This window comes from Mus musculus, chromosome 10, assembly GCF_000001635.26.
Source record: "Mus musculus strain C57BL/6J chromosome 10, GRCm38.p6 C57BL/6J".
NCBI classification, from domain to species: domain Eukaryota; kingdom Metazoa; phylum Chordata; class Mammalia; order Rodentia; family Muridae; genus Mus; species Mus musculus.
In genome coordinates this window covers 107,023,297-107,039,516 of record NC_000076.6, presented here as the reverse complement: position 1 = coordinate 107,039,516, position 16,220 = coordinate 107,023,297, and the positions used below count along the sequence as shown (strand labels likewise).

The 16,220-nt window shown below is 38.1% G+C and overlaps 1 protein-coding gene across 3 annotated transcripts in view; it reads left to right on the top strand.

Moving 5' to 3' along the window:
- Window positions 1-16,220, top strand: part of Acss3 (acyl-CoA synthetase short-chain family member 3) — a 190,248-nt gene that overhangs the window by 84,245 nt on the left and 89,783 nt on the right. For all 3 annotated transcript variants that reach the window (XM_030245151.1, NM_001142804.2, NM_198636.4), the window contains exons 6-7: window positions 15,580-15,660; window positions 15,768-15,863. In XM_030245151.1, the coding sequence (XP_030101011.1) occupies window positions 15,580-15,660; window positions 15,768-15,863 (177 nt within the window). The remainder of the gene's footprint in view (window positions 1-15,579; window positions 15,661-15,767; window positions 15,864-16,220) is intronic.

Below are 16,220 nucleotides of genomic sequence, written 5' to 3'. Positions count from 1 at the left end.
ATCACCTGAGATGCCCTGATTAGCTAACTCCTGCAACTCTGCCACCTGAAGCAAGTAGAACTTGGGCCATCTCTACTTGTGTAACCAGCTTTTCTTGGCAGCCTCTCCATGGTTTTGGCATCTCCCACATCCTTGTATCTCCGTTGAAACTTGGACTTCATCATCATTGCTTTACACAGTGACCTCAGGAATTTGCACAGAATAACAGCCCTGTTTCACATGGTGTTGGAGAACCTTTGGCATATGCTCCATGATTTCCTATCGCCCTCACTCTTGTATCTTTTATGTCTGTAATCAAATACCATGTATGTAGCACTGTCTAGATTGTTTTGCTCTTTGGGATTTGAGTCTGTCCCCCTTGAGCTAAGATTGCATTGATGTTCACTGGACCTAAGATCTTTGACAGTTGTTTTTAGCAGGAAACTTCATCCTATGTTGTACTCTGTCTAGGCTCTCTATGTTTTCAAATTGATTTCCATTTTCAATAGGTGGAGCCTTGCAAGGGTGGAATGTTATCCACTAGGAGACCGGTTCTATCAGTGCAGAACAGTTGATTTCTCTTTAATGACACTAAACAAAGACAAGTACTTTAGAACATGACATGCATTCATTAATACTGTTTTCCTTGAGATTTCTTCTGCCGAACATTAACCTTGCTTTTGGATTTAGCCACACTAAAGTTCTCATGGCACAGGCAGAATGCAACCAGATTATTTCCCAGAACATAACATAGGTGATCTCTAGCCCAGTTTCTGGTAGATTTTGGAACCTCATAAATAAGGCCACTGCCATCTGTATTTAGCACGGCATTGTGTCCTTCCAAACTCCCAGCAGATGGCATTAGCTTATCAAATTATGTCTGTGATATTCAAGGGATTTTCTAACCAGTATTTCAGACTCCTCAACATTTTTCTTGAATATCTAGACCCAAAGAACTAAGAACCACAGGGTCAGGTTCATCACAGCTGCAAACACTGCAGATTTCATGTTAGATACTCTTCCTGTTGCTTTAAATGAATACTCTATAAATAACTTCATGCACACATGTCTTTTGTATTTCCCTCAGAGTTCAAGGGCACACTGAGCCTTATCACACAGTATAGGATCCTAGGCCATGGAATGGTAACATACACACTTAGGGTGCCTCCTCCTATTTCAATTAATCTAATCTAGAAAACTCTTCACAGACTTACCAGAAGTTTGTGTGTTAGATAATTAAGAATGTAGACAAGCTGTCAATTGACATTAACTATCACAAAGCCCATGCCAGTCCTCTGTTATCTGATGAATCAACGTTTGCAACTCTCCTAATGAACACAGTCTTCTCCAGCCCAGTGAACTGGAGATCAAACTACCACCTCTCTCATAATTAGTGCCATTAGTAATTTCTGTCTTCCTCCGTGGTCTTCTTGCCTCTGATTCTTATGGAGAGATCAGTTAGTGATAAGCAACAGCCTTTAATGGCTCAGTCCAAACGAGCCAATGTACCATCTACTGATTTTCCTTATCCTGCCTCAGGGTATACAATCATTTTCCTTGAGGAATGAAGCAGTTAGGGAACTCCATTTCTCTACCTCCACCGCACCCAGACTGATCCTATTAACCCACATGTCCTACAGCCTCACAGAGCAGTCTGGGAGAGCTGCTTTCATTCTTGTTTGGAAATTCTTTACTAGTTCAGTCTCTTCAATGGCAGACTGTTCCCCGATTATCTCAGTTTCCTGCACTGGACTATTATCAAAGCCATCATCTACATGCTGCATGATGAGGCTTATCACTTCCTTTGTATTAAAGGCAAGACTTGAAGGGCATTTCCCCCCCTCATTTCAAACTTATTCTGTCCTTGACTCGTTCTCTGATTCTTCATTCGAGTTTCAAGAATTTGAGTGTTAGGTGGGAATCTGCTGCACACATCTGACCTGTACTGCCTTTCTCTTGCAGCCTCCCAATGTTAAGAAATGGCAAGCCAAGCTGTGTCCATTTCATCTTCTCTTTTACCCTACGCCCCTCCCCCACTCCCAGGCTTATGTGGAAGATAACATGTAAATGTCTGTTTCCATGGCAATTCTTCCTTTATATGGGCTTTTTTTTTTCCCCTGTGAAGACAGCTCTGTCTCAGTTGTATTTCTCATTGTGCACAGCGAAGGACACACAACAGGCATATATGCTTCCTGTCCTGGTAGATACATGGTATTTCCAGGGATTGCGATATATTCCCTAATCCATCCGGTTTTGTAAGGGCATCCCCATGCTCCGGAGGTGGACTTAATTCATCCTGGAGGCGTGTTTCTCCAAGGGATTCCCCTCACAGGCATTCAGTTGGAAGCACTGAAGAAGATTAGGCTTTCATGGCGGGACTTATCACTAATATCAGAAAGCATACAAACTCTAGTACTGTAAGAAGGCAGAGTGTCCTTTATAATATAGGGGAAGGTAGTTCAGTGGTTTGAATAGGAATGGCCCTCATAGACTCATGTGTTTGAATACTTGATGTATAGCAAGCTATACATAAAGTTGGAGTGGGTGTGGCTATGTTGGAGATCTCAGAAGCTCAAGAAAGTTCATTCCCTGCTGCCTGCAGATCGAGATGTAGAACTCTTAGCCACCCCCTCCAACACTACGTCTGCCTGCATGCTGCCATGTTCCACACCATGATAATTGACAAAATCTCTGTAAACCAGCGCCAAAGACATGTTTTCCTTTAAAAGAGTTATGGTGGTCATGGTATCTCTTTATAGCAATAAAACCCCGAAGACAGGTGGCTGTACAAATATTGCCTTCACAAATAATCTACACATGGATGAGTCAGCTACCATTGCATGTTCTCCCCCTTATTGCAAGGGCCATGCAGTTTCTCCTCCACAGCGAATCCCTGGTTCTGTCAGTAACTGTCCAGCTACCAATTGCATTTTGTAACATTCGAGGAAGAGATACCAACGAATGCTTTTTCCTCACACAGCACACTGATGAGAGAACAAAGAAACAATCTGTGCCACGTCTATGATGCTGGACTAATGAATTTGTTCGAGGTTGCTCTGTGGAGAGCATAAATGGTGTAAAGGCAGCTAGCTGCATTGGCCAAAGCATTGTCAAATGAGTGAATGATAGCTCGTGAACTCAGAATCCTTGGAGCTCCCTACACAACTTGCTGGCCGGTCTACTGGAGAGCGTCCTTTCCTCTTGCCATTGCTTATTGCCTATTCCTTGGGGTAGAGCATTTTTCAGTCTTGTAAATTCCTAAGCTCTTGGGCTATTTAGGTTTTACTAGTTCCCTTATTGTTATGACCTTCCTCTTTCTTGCAGAATGAATTGTTTAAGTTAGTAGAGAAATCCCACAGAACAAATGGCAAGATATCTCTCAGAACCTCAAACACATTTTCTTCCTTTCTGGAGACTTAAGACTTGTAATTGTTTGGTATACATTGACATCATACCTTTATGCAACTTACTTTATTATATACTTTACATATTAATGCTTGTCTTAGAATATATCCCAACTCTTTTTATTCCAAGCAATTTTATTATTTATGACCAAGACAGGACTTCAAAATATTTGGTGAACAATTTTTCTACAGTTGGTCTGTTTCAGAGCCTTCTTTTTCATGCCTATAATCCTTATTTCATTTTAAAAGCATAATAAAAATTAATTGTGTTGGAAACTATGAACATAAGATGAGTGTATTTGCAGTAATGAAACATTGACCTATAAATTTTATGCCACCATGCAGCATTTTTTTCCTTAGGGAAAAAAAAAGGTACTTCAAAGTACTTAATGTGTTTTAAAACACTCTTGAGCTGGAGAATGGCTCAGTGAGTAAGGACAGACCCCCAGATTTCACATAACAAGCTACACCAGGAGAACACATAGGTCTGTAATCCTGGGGTGTCTACCTGGAGATGGGAGGTAGACAGGAGAAGTACTGGAAGTTCGCACATATGTGAGTTTGGGTAAAACATCAGTGAATAGCAGCACTTTGTCTCAAATAAAGAAGATGCCAGGGATCAACAGCAGAGAGTTTCTTCTGACCTCTATGCATGTGCTGTAACTCATGTATGTCTATACCCATAGGTACCTACACATATCTCACATACTCTCTTGAGATTCTATACATTACATGCATATACAAAGTCTACATTAGGTAGTCAGCTCTTTGGTTAAGTTTGTAGATGTATGTCAGAGTGGTATTTTTATCTACATCTACCAGCCCCAGAGTTGACTGGGAGCTGCATGAGAGGTTGGCTTGTTGGCTGCTGCCAATATTTAAGCATCTATTGCTGAGCTACTTCTCATACAAGTTAGTTTTGTTGTGGTTTTCATAGTTTGTCTGCTACTCATGACTGCACTCAATAGAGTTTAATAATGATCACCTTTATCTCCACTCAAGTTTAATCAGTAAAGGATAAAAAAATTCAATTGCCAATTAATAAAGGAATAAGGGGGGGGGGAAACACAAGCAGAAGCATGGTGCTGAAATTAAAGCAGGGAAGGAAAGGCGGGGATAAGGCATTTTATAGGTTCACAACACTTTGGTAAATTTTGTTCCTTCTGTGTACACTTATTTCTCTTCCCTGCCCTAGGGAACAGGAGAGAGAAAGAGAGAGAGAGAGAGAGAGAGAGAGAGAGAGAGAGAGAGAGAGAGAGACAGACAGAGACAGAGACAGAGACAGAGACAGAGACAGAGACAGAGACAGAGACAGAGAGATAGACAGAGAGAGAGAGAAATAGAAAGAAGTGACTATTTTTCATCTCTGGTACAATGCTTGCCGGTAAAGTGCTGGACTTGTTACATCTTAGCCCCCTAACTCAGGGTTGTACAGATCAATAAGAAATTACAAAGCTTGCTAAAGAGTCCTCCCCAGGGATAGTCTCGGGTCCATAAGAACCTGTAGCAAGAGATTTTGTATTTGAGGAAATATCTCCGATGGAAACATTCCATCTCTTCTATGATGCTTCACTAAGTTCTATGACTTAGAGGGATTTCTTCAGGAAAGAAAAAGAACTTTTAAAAAACTATTGTCTTGTTGGTACAAATGCTTAATCACTTCAATGTTTAGTTTTTTATTCTATCAAAACATGGACCAATGGGCTGGTGAGATGGCAAAGTGGATAGGAGCACTGATTGCTCTTCCGAAGGTCCTGAGTTCAAATCCCAGCAACCACATGGTGGCTCACAACCATCCGTAATGAGATCTGACACCCTCTTCTGGTGTGTCTGAAGACAGCTACAGTGTACTTACATATAATAATAAATAAATTAAAAAGAAAAAAGAAAAAAAGAACCTAAAAAACAAACAAACAAACAAAAAACAAAAACAGAAACAAAAAAAAATCCATGGACTAAATGTCTATTCTGTGGCATACACAGTGCACTATGTCAGGCCTCACCCCTGAAGGAAACTGACTCTTTCTCCTCCTACACATCCTAAATGCTCATGCACATTGTGTTTGATTTTTTTTCCATACTGTATAAATCTTTATTTGATCAAAAATAAAATAATATCTAATTTTTGTACTTCTCATTCTGAGACAGTATTCATTTCAGGCCTTCTTTTAAGTACTAAGTGCTATAATCACATGAAGAACTTTCAGCTTTTCTATATCATAGAGTTTACCTCTGGTCCTGCAGAGTCCAGAATGTTGGTACTGCATGGGGTTTTTCTGAGATTGCATTAGATTCCTAAGACTTTTACATTTAAGATGGAGTATAAACACAGGTAGAAAGTGGTAAAAGACACTAAAAAGTCTGAAATACCTAAGGGAAGCATTATTCTTGAATAAATACTTTTACTTTAACCACAGTAATTAATATTTGCCTTAAAATTACACTCTTTAGCACCAAGCTGGGCAAACACATCTATAGTTTCTTGTACTTGATGCTGAAGGTAGGAGGGTTTCTTGGGATCAGGTGTTTGAGGCCAGCCTAGGCAATGTAGCAAGAATGACTCTTAAAAACATCTATTTTTAGATTCTTATTAATTTCTCTTCTGAGAATGCAATGAGTTGGTGTTCTGAGTTTGAACAACATTTCTCCTTCACATTGCAATTATCCTTACCTGACAACCATGGTTAGAGGCAAGAAACAAAACATGCTTCTCTTTTATTAGTGAGTTAATATTTATAATAATGTCTGTTAAAACCTAATATTTCTTTCTTCTTTTACTTATGAACTCATAAAATATCCACACTGTGAATAAGAGTCTGTGTAGTTCCTTATTTCTACACCATTAAGAAGTCTCAGAAATTTATAGTCTATTGTCTGAATATTTCAGGTTGCCTGGGCAAATTACATAACTATAGTTGATTAATGCACTGTTGCTGTCTAATTTTTTTAATTTTATTTTATCTCTTTACTTATTCATTTTACAACTTGCTCACTGCTTTGTCCCGATCACTACCTCCCACAATCCTTCCTCCAACCCCCATCTCCTTCTCCTCTGAGTGGGTGGGGACACCCTGGATATATCCAGACACTGACCCTGCAAGTATATGAAAGGCTAGTCACTTCCTCTCCACCTGAGGCCAGACAAATCAGCCCAGCTAGAAGAACATATCCCAGGTACAACCAACAGCTTTTGGGATAGCCCCTGTTCCAGTATAAGACCCCACATGAAGACCAAGCTGCCACTCTGATACATATGTATGGAGAGGCTTAAGTCCAGCTGGTGTATGTTCTTTGGTTGGTTCAGTCTATGAGAGCCCCAGGGGCCAGTTTAGTTGACTGTGTTGGTCTTCTTATGGAGTCCCTATCCTATTTGGGGCCTGCAATCTTCTTTATTTTTCCTCCAAGAATCCCCAAACTCCACCATCTATTTGGCTGTGGGTGTTTGTATCTATTTGAGTCAGCAGTGGGATGGAGCCTCTTAGAGGACTATATGTGCCTGTCTGCAAGCATAACAGAGTATCATTAATAGTGTCAGGGATTGGTGCTCGCCCATGGGATAGGTCTCAAGTTGGGCTGATAATTGAGTGGCCGTTACCTCAGTCTCTGTTCCATTTCCCCATCCCTGCATTTATTGTAGATAGGATACATTTGGGGTTGAAATTTTTGTGGGTGGGTGTCTCTATCACTCTACTGGGGCTCCTGCTTGGGTATAGAAGGTTGCCTCTTTTGATTCACCGCTAAGGTCACCCTCATTGATTCTTGGGTGTGCCTCCCTTATCCCAGGGCTCTGTCTCAACCTGGAGTTACCCCCTACCTCCTGACCTCATCAATTGAGAATTTCTGGTCATTTTCATGGCTATTAAGCCATCACTCCTGTCCTTTCCAACACCTTACCCTGAATCCCCCTTTCCCTACCCATTCCCACCTCTCTTCCAGTTTCCCCTCTCCATCTGCCCCTTATGACTATTTTATTCCACTTTCTAAGTAAGATTCAAGCTTCCTTGCTTAAGCCTTCCTTCTTGTTTAGCTACTTGGAGTCTATGGAGTGTAGCATGATACCTGTATTTTATGGGTAATATCCACTTATAAGTGAGCACATACCATGCATGCCCATTTGGGACTGGGTTACCTCACTCAGGATGATATTCTCAAGTTCCATCCATTTGCCTGCAAAATTCATGATGTCTTTGTTTTTAGTAGATGAATAGTATTGCATTGAGTAGATGTATATTTTCCTTATCCATTCTTCCGTTGAGGGAGATCTAGTTGTTTCCAGTTTCTGGCTATTATGAATAAAGCTGCTAAGTTGAACAAGTGTCTTTGTGGCATTTTGGAGCACTTTTGGGGTACATGCCCTAGAGTGGTGTAGCTGGGTCTTGAAGCAGACAAATCCCGATTTTTTGAGAAAATTTCAACTTGATTTCCAAAGTGGTAGTACAAGTTTGTAATCCCACCAGCAATGATGAAGTGTTTCCCTTGCTCCACATCCTTGCCAGCATGTTTTGGATCTTAGATATTCTGATGGGTATGAGATGGAACTTCAAAGTTGTTTTGATTTGTGTTTCCCTGATGACTAAAGACTTTGAACATTTCTCAGGCATTTGAGATTCCTATGTAGAGAATTCTCTCTAGAGTTCTGTACCCCATTTTTAATTGGGTTATTTGGACTGTTGGTGTTTAACTTCTTGAGTTCTTTGTAAATTTTGGTTATAAGCATTCTGTCAGATGTAGGGCTAGTAAAGATCACTTTCCAATATGTAAACTGTCATTTTGTCCTATTGACAGTGTCCTTTGCCTTACAGAAGCTTTGCAGTTTCATGAAGTCCCATTTATCTATTGTTGATCTTAGAGCCTGAGACATTGGTGTTCTGCTCAGGAAATTGTGTTCTGTACCAACATGTTCAAGGGTATTTTCCACTTTCTCTTCTATAAAATTCATAGTATCTCGTTATATGTTTAAGTTCTTGATCCACTTGGATTTGAGTTTTGTGCAGGGTGATAAATATGGATCTATTTTCATTCTTCTACATGTAGACATACAGTTAGTCCAGCATCAATTGTTGAAGATGTTTTAACTCTTCCATTGCATGCTTTTGGATTGTTTATCAAAAATTAAATGTCTATAGATGGGTTGGTTTATTTATGGATCTTCAGTTTATTCCATTGATCAATTTGTCTGTTTTTGTACCAATACCCCGCAGTTTTATAACTATTGCTTTGTAATACAACTTGCGATCAGAATTTTCGGGAGATCAGAGATGATTCTTCTCGAAATTCTTTTATTATTCAGGATTGTTTTGGCTGGCTTCATTTATTGTGTTTCCATATAAATTTCTCTTTCAAGCAATTACATTGAATTTGTAGATTGCTTTTGGTAAGATGGCCATTTTTACCATGTTAATCCTATTTATATCTATAAGCATGGGAGAGTTTTCCATCTTCAGATGTCTTCTTCATTTTCTTTCTTCAGGATCTTGAAGTTCTTATCCTGCGATCCCTGCTTGGTTATAGTTACATCAAGATGTTTTATAATATCCATGGCTATTGTAAAGGGTGTTTTTTGCCTAATTTCTTTCACAGTCCATTTATCCTATGGATAAAGGAGGGCTACTAATTACTTTCAGTTAATTTTGTATCCAGCCACTTTGCTGAAGGTGTTTTCACCTTTGGTAGACTCTTTGGGGTCACACACACACACACACACACACACACACACACACACACACACTATATATATATATATATATATATATATATATATATATATGTATATATATATATATATATATATACTTCATATAATCTGCAAAGAGTGATACTTTTGTTTCTTCCTTTCCAATGTGTATCCCCTTGATATCCTTTAGTTGTATTGTTGCTCTGGCTAGAATTTTAAGTGATAGATTGGCTACATAAGGAAGTGGGCAGCCTTGGCTTGTCCCTTATTTTAGTGGAAATATTTTAAGTTTCTCTCCATTTAGTTTGATGATGGTTATTGACTTCCTTTATGCTGTTTAATTATGTGTAAGTATATGCCTTGTATCCCTGACTTCTCTAACACCTTTAACATGAAGGGGTGTTGGATTTTATCATCATGTGATTTTTTTCTATCCCTTTGTTTATATGGTGGATTTGGTTGATGAGTTTTCATAGACTGCATCATCCTTGCATCCCCAGGTTGAAGCCTTCTTCATCTTGATGTATGATATCTTTGATGTGTTCCAAGATTTGGTTGTGTGTATTTTATTGAATATTTTGCATCACTGTTCATAAGAGAAATCAGTCTGAAATTCTCTTTCTTGGTTGAGTCTTTGTATGGTTTGGTTATTAGAGTGGCTGTGGCCCTGTGGAGCAAGTTTAGCAGTATTTGTTCTGTTTCTATTTTGTGGAATAGTTAGAGGAGTATTGGTATTAACTCTTCTTTAAAAATCTGATAGAATTCTGCACTAAAACCACCTGGCTCTGGTCTTTTTTTTTTTTTTAAGTTGGGCTACTTTTTTTTTCTTTCCATTTTTTATTAGGTATTTAGCTCATTTACATTTCCAATGCTATACCAAAAGTCCCCCATACCCACCCACCCCCACTCCCCTACCTGCCCACTCCCCCTTTTTGGCCCTGGCGTTCCCCTGTTCTGGGGCATATAAAGTTTGTGTGTACTTTTAATGACTGCCTTTATTTGTTTAGGGGTTATAGGGTTGTTTAAATAGTTTTCTTGATCTTGATTTAACTTTTATAATTTAAATGGCTAAGTATCATAATTTTTTTTCTTTTTTGATAGCATAGGCTTAACTATTGATTCATTTCTACAATAAATTTTTAAGCATCATGCCAAGAAGTAGTCATTTTATAGAGAAATAGAAACATTTTCATAGTTTAAATTTAACTTGTAGGTTTTATTATTGCATTAATACTTAGTTTTATAGCCCATACCTTTACTCTTCATAATATCTAGACATTGCATTTTACCATCTAAAATTTTAGTCCATTAATGTTAATAAATAATTCCTTGATACAATACAACAGCACTAAGATAACACTTATATGTGTCATTGTATGTGGAAAAATCTACTTCATGCCTGACTAGAAGCATCACCCTTACTAACTAGTGTATATGGTACTGGAAGGTACTCTGAATCCTCCTGGAAGAAAAATGTAACCATCAATATCAATAGCTATGAATTCTATGACCTAAAGCAGTGACCCACCTAAAATATAAACTGATGTAAAATCAGTAGAAAGGTTTTGGGAGTAACCAACCATATTTTTTGTTGTTGTTGTTTTTTGAGACAGCATTTCTTTTTGTAGCCCTGGCTGTCCTGGAACTCACTCTGTAGAACAGGCTGGCCTCGAACTCAGAAATCCTCCTGCCTCTGCCTCACAAGTGCTTGGATTAAAGGCATGTGCCACCACTGCCTGTAACCAACCATTGTTTTTATTTCTTTGAAGGTCTATTCCATGATGGAGCACATACCCAATACTGCACAATCCAAGAACATGATTCTAGATATGTCATGGGCCTAGGGCAAAGACTAATGTTATTATTCTGCTAAAGAAATATAGCAACAACATGACTCCTAATAGCATGCTGCTATGTCCCTAGATAAGTGCCCCACTTCACCCCCAACAGAGGAGCTGCTTCTTGCACTAGGTACACAGAGTCCTACAGCTGGGAAATTTGCAGAGACTGAGAAAAATTGGAGTACTTAGTGCTAAATAGGACACCTTTATCGATCCCATCCTCTCAAGTCTCAGCAATCTATGTTGAATGGGCATGGAAAGATTTTAAGAGCCAGAGGTAGAGGATAACTCCAAGGAAACAGCATCTTCCTTACCTAGAAGGACTGATACACATAGGAACTCATTGGGACTGTAGCAGTATGCTCAAGACCTATACAGGTTCAAAGCACATGGGGTCCCAGCAGTGAGAGGTGGAAATGCACATAGGTTATAAACCTAACTGAGAAGCTATATGCAATTGATATCTACGGACAAGGGAAACTCATTTTTCTCTAATGGAGTCAAGTGGGTTCATCAACTACACTATAGAGCAGGCTGCATGCCTACAAGTATTGGGGCAACACAAAATCAACTCAATTTTATTTTTGTGTTTTATTTCATTTTTCTTTGTTTTCTTTGTTTTGACATTTGTGATTTTTGTCTCAGTATTTTGCTTCTTTATTTTGATTTTTAGGGGGTTTGTGTGAATGGGTGTTTCTTTTTTTCTGTTTTTTTTTTTCAAATTAAATATTTGAATGACAGACAGAGAGAAAACATAAACTGGATGGGGAAGAAGGTTTGGAGGAACTGGGAGGAGTTGGGGGTAAAGTATGATCTAAATATACTGTCTGAATGAAAGTCAAGAAAAAAATACAAATTAAAACAGCCTTTCATGAACATTGGACAAAGTACTGAGTCCCACACACTGATGCTTCTTCAGATAAAGGACAAAGAAAAATGGAATAAACTCTATGAACCTCCTGTGCTCAAGCATCTCAGAATATGAGAATATCAGGCACTTTGGTCTACCTTATTGGAATTTCTCCTGAAAGTTGAGCTTAAAATATGATCACATCTGTTTCTCTTCTTTTCATAAGTAGTTGTCTCCATTTTTCAAATGTAACATAAGGGCTAATGGTTATATCTCACATATTTTGAGTAACAGTTAAAATAGTTTTACAAGGCTAGTAAAAAAATTAATAATCCCAGAATATGAAAACTGCTCACATCAAGCTTTTTTTTTCAAATAAAATAAAATAAAATAAAATAAAATAAAATAAAATAAAATAAAATGCTATGTCAGGTGTAGTGAAAAGAAACATCATAATTGAAATCATTGCTGGCATTAAATAGTGTTCTCTACTGTAATATACAAAAACATATAGTATACAAAAGAAACTCTACGGCGTTTTCTATTCAAAAGAATGGAAGGTTTTTAGGAAAAATGATTAATACCCAAACGTTACTTTCCTAGACCATAAAAAACACCAACATGTTTTAATTGAAACTAATTAGCAAATGGTGCTGGCACAACTGGCTGTTATCATGTAGAAGATTGCGAATTGTTCCATTACTATCTCCTTGTACTAAGGTCAAATCTAAGTGGATTAAGGAACTCCACATAAAACCAGAGACACTGAAACTTATAAAGGAGAAAGTAGGGAAAAGCCTCGAAGATATGGGTACAGGGGGAAAATTGCTGAATAGAACAGCAATGGCTTGTGCTGTAAGATCAAGAATCGATAAATGGGACCTCATAAAATTGCAAAGCTTCTGCAAGGCAAAAGACACCGTCAATAAGACAAAAAGACCACCAACAGATTGGGAAAGGATCTTTACCTATCCCAAATTGGACAGGGGACTAATATCCAATATATATAAAGAACTCAAGAAGGTGGACTCCAGAAAATCAAATAACCCCATTAAAAATGGGGCTCAGAACTGAACAAAGATTTCTCACCCGAGGAATACCGAATGGCAATGAAGCACCTGAAAAAAATGTTCAACATCCTTAATCATCAGGGAAATGCAAATCAAAACAACCCTGAGATTTCACCTCACACCAGTCAGAATGGCTAAGATCAAAAATTCAGGTGACAGCAGATGCTGGCGAGGATGTGGAGAAAGAGGAACACTCCTCCATTGTTGGTGGGATTGCAAGCTTGTACAACCACTCTGGAAATCAGTCTGGCGGTTCCTCAGAAAATTGGAAATAGTACTACCGGAAGATCCAGCAATACCTCTTCTGGGCATATATCCAGAAGATGCCCCAACCGGTAAGAACGACACATGCTCTACTATGTTCATAGCAGCCTTATTTATCATAGCCAAAAGCTGGAAAGAACCCAGATGCCCCTCAACAGAGGAATAGATACAGAAAATGTGGTACATTTACACAATGGAGTACTACTCAGCTATTAAAAAGAATGAATTTATGAAATTCCTAGGCAAATGGATGGACCTGGAGGGCATCATCCTGAGTGAGGTAACCCAATCACAAAGGAACTCTCACAATATGTACTCATTGATAAGTGGATATTAGCCCAGAAACTTAGGATACCCATGATATAAGATACAATTTGCTAAACACATTAAACTCAAGAGAACGAAGACCAAAGTGTGGACACTTTGCCCCTTCTTAGAATAGGAAACAAAACACCCATGGAAGGAGTTACAGAGACAAAATTTGGAAGTGTGACGAAAGGATGGAGCATCTAGTGATTGCCATATCCAGAGATCCACCCCATGATCAGCTTCCAAACGCTGACACGATTGCATACACTAGCAAGATTTTGCTGAAAGGACCCAGATATAGCTGTTTCTTGTGAGACTATGCCAGGGCCTAGCAAACACAGAAGTGGATGCTCACAGTCAGCTATTGAATGGACCACAGGGCCCCCAATGGAGGAATTAGAGAAAGCACCCAAGGAACTAAAGGGAACTGCAACCCTATAGGTGGAACAACAATATGAACTAAGCAGTACCCCGGAGCTCTTGTCTCTAGCTGCATATGTATCAAAAGATGGCCTAGTCGGCCATCACTGCAAAGAGAGGCCCATTGGACTTGCAAACTTTATATGCCCCAGTACAGGGAAACAACAGGGCCAAAAAGGGGGAGTGGGTGGGTAGGGGAGTGTGGGGGTGGGTATGGGGGACTTTTGGTATAGCATTGGAAATGTAAATGAGCTAAATACCTAATAAAAAAATGGAAAAAATCATGTGAGCTTCCATATTAAACCTAGAATCTCCATCCACTCTGTGGGTCCATATCAATAAACTCAAGCCTGATCTAGTTAAAAAAAAAAAAGAAAGAAAGAAAAGAAACTAATTAGCAAAGGAAGATAGGATACAGTTCTTCTAGGGTATTTAGATTTGGTGACTAAGTGTGTATTGAATGGTTATTGGAAAGAGGCTTACAATTTCTAATATTCCCAAAGTGAATAAGAGAGGCAGCTGCATGTTAATTTCATCATACAACATAGAAAATAGCTCTCAAATGCTAACAAAGCTATGCCTGATATTTGCCAAGAGACCAGGTATTGTTGGGGATACAATTTGTTCCACAGTTTGACGCCTACGTTTTATTGGTGGAAGCTGTGGAGAGCAAAAATACTAGGAGCTCTAGCAAAGTCACTGTGTTTCATTTATTTTTTTCTCTGCCATCTCCTAAACCATTTACATGTGTTAAAATTGCACGGTGATACCAAAAGTGTACAACTAAGAGAACATCCATCAATTAAGACTTGTTTAGTCCACTGAGTAGCGTAATGTTTTGAAGGCAACAATTCAGAGATGCTTTGAAGGGCAAATGAATTTTAAATTATTGTTTTTAATCTGTACACATTTGCTGTCTCCTTTCAATAGCCATGTCTTTTGGCACTAATGACCACTAATATTTACAATGATGAAATACACAGATCTAATTATATTTATCATTCATTCTTATCTTGGTGACTCATGTGCCCACATTTCAAATATTCTCTGTTGAGTTTGGATAGTTTCCAGCGTTAAGGCAAGGTACTGGAAACAGATTTGTGAAAATGTAGTAATGCCTTGATTTGCCCCAAATGCAACATAAAACACATCTGTTAGCCTTAAGGCTAACTCATCGGGATGCATTGTTCAGTGTTCTGGAAATCATCATTAAAGTGTTGCTCAACTCCTATATTGTTCCGTGTGATTTCCACTTAGCGGTGTAATTAGGTCTCAATTAGAATGTAACTTTGTTTCCTCTACACAGCATATTGTCATCATCATAGGGAATGGATGTTCTTATGCTGGTGGTCTATATTTCAAACTGATAACTTCATTTAGCCTTTTGTTAAATTTAATTTAATTTGCATTTAGTTTGAGTAATTTCAATTTTTGCTCTTTTAGTGCATTCATAAATGTAATATTAATACTATGTATTACCACAAACATTGTATTATATGACAGTGAAATTGAATGTTTTCATATACTATTAAGAATGCCATATAACAATGTTAGGCTATAAATAGTAATGATGAACACATATGCTCTGGAGTTTCTATTAGAGAATCAAAAACAGCAATTGAATTACTATTATATATGAGTCAATGTAATTTGTAATTTACAGAATATTGAATGACGTAAATCTGTAAATTTTATGGGATACTGTATGAAGACAGTGAATCTTTTAACAGTTTTCAAAATGTTAACTTCATTGTCTCCTCTCTTTAAGGGTGTGGTTAGACCCACTGGGGGCTATGCTGTCATGTTGAACTGGACAATGTCTTCCATATATGGACTCAAACCTGGAGAGGTAGCCACGATTTTACATTTATACCACATGGTATTTCTTTGACTAAGACATATCGTATTTATTTATCTATTTATTTATTTATTTATTTATTTATTTATTTATTTTAGGTATGGTGGGCAGCTTCTGACTTAGGCTGGGTTGTTGGACATTCCTATATTTGCTATGGGCCTCTTCTCCATGGAAACACAACAGTTTTATATGAGGTAACAAAATAGAAGTGATACTATATACAGGATCCTTATTTTACTGACTGTTCTTGATCAATAGACCTGGATAGTACCGGTGAAGGAAGAATGGCAACAGGAAGCATCGTTATAGATGTTTTTTACTTAAAAGTTATTTCAAAAGGGAAACAAATATGATGAAAATAACTGCCACCTGTTTTTATTGTGTTAATGCAAAAAAAAATCAATAGAAACAAAATTCGGGAGAAAACACAATAACAAACATAAAACCCATGCCAGGAGAGCTGTATTTTCAAAGCAATGTGGATTTTAGAATCCTAAGAAAGCATTATCTTAAAACGACCAATGTAGATTCACATTTTGTTTTTCTACAGA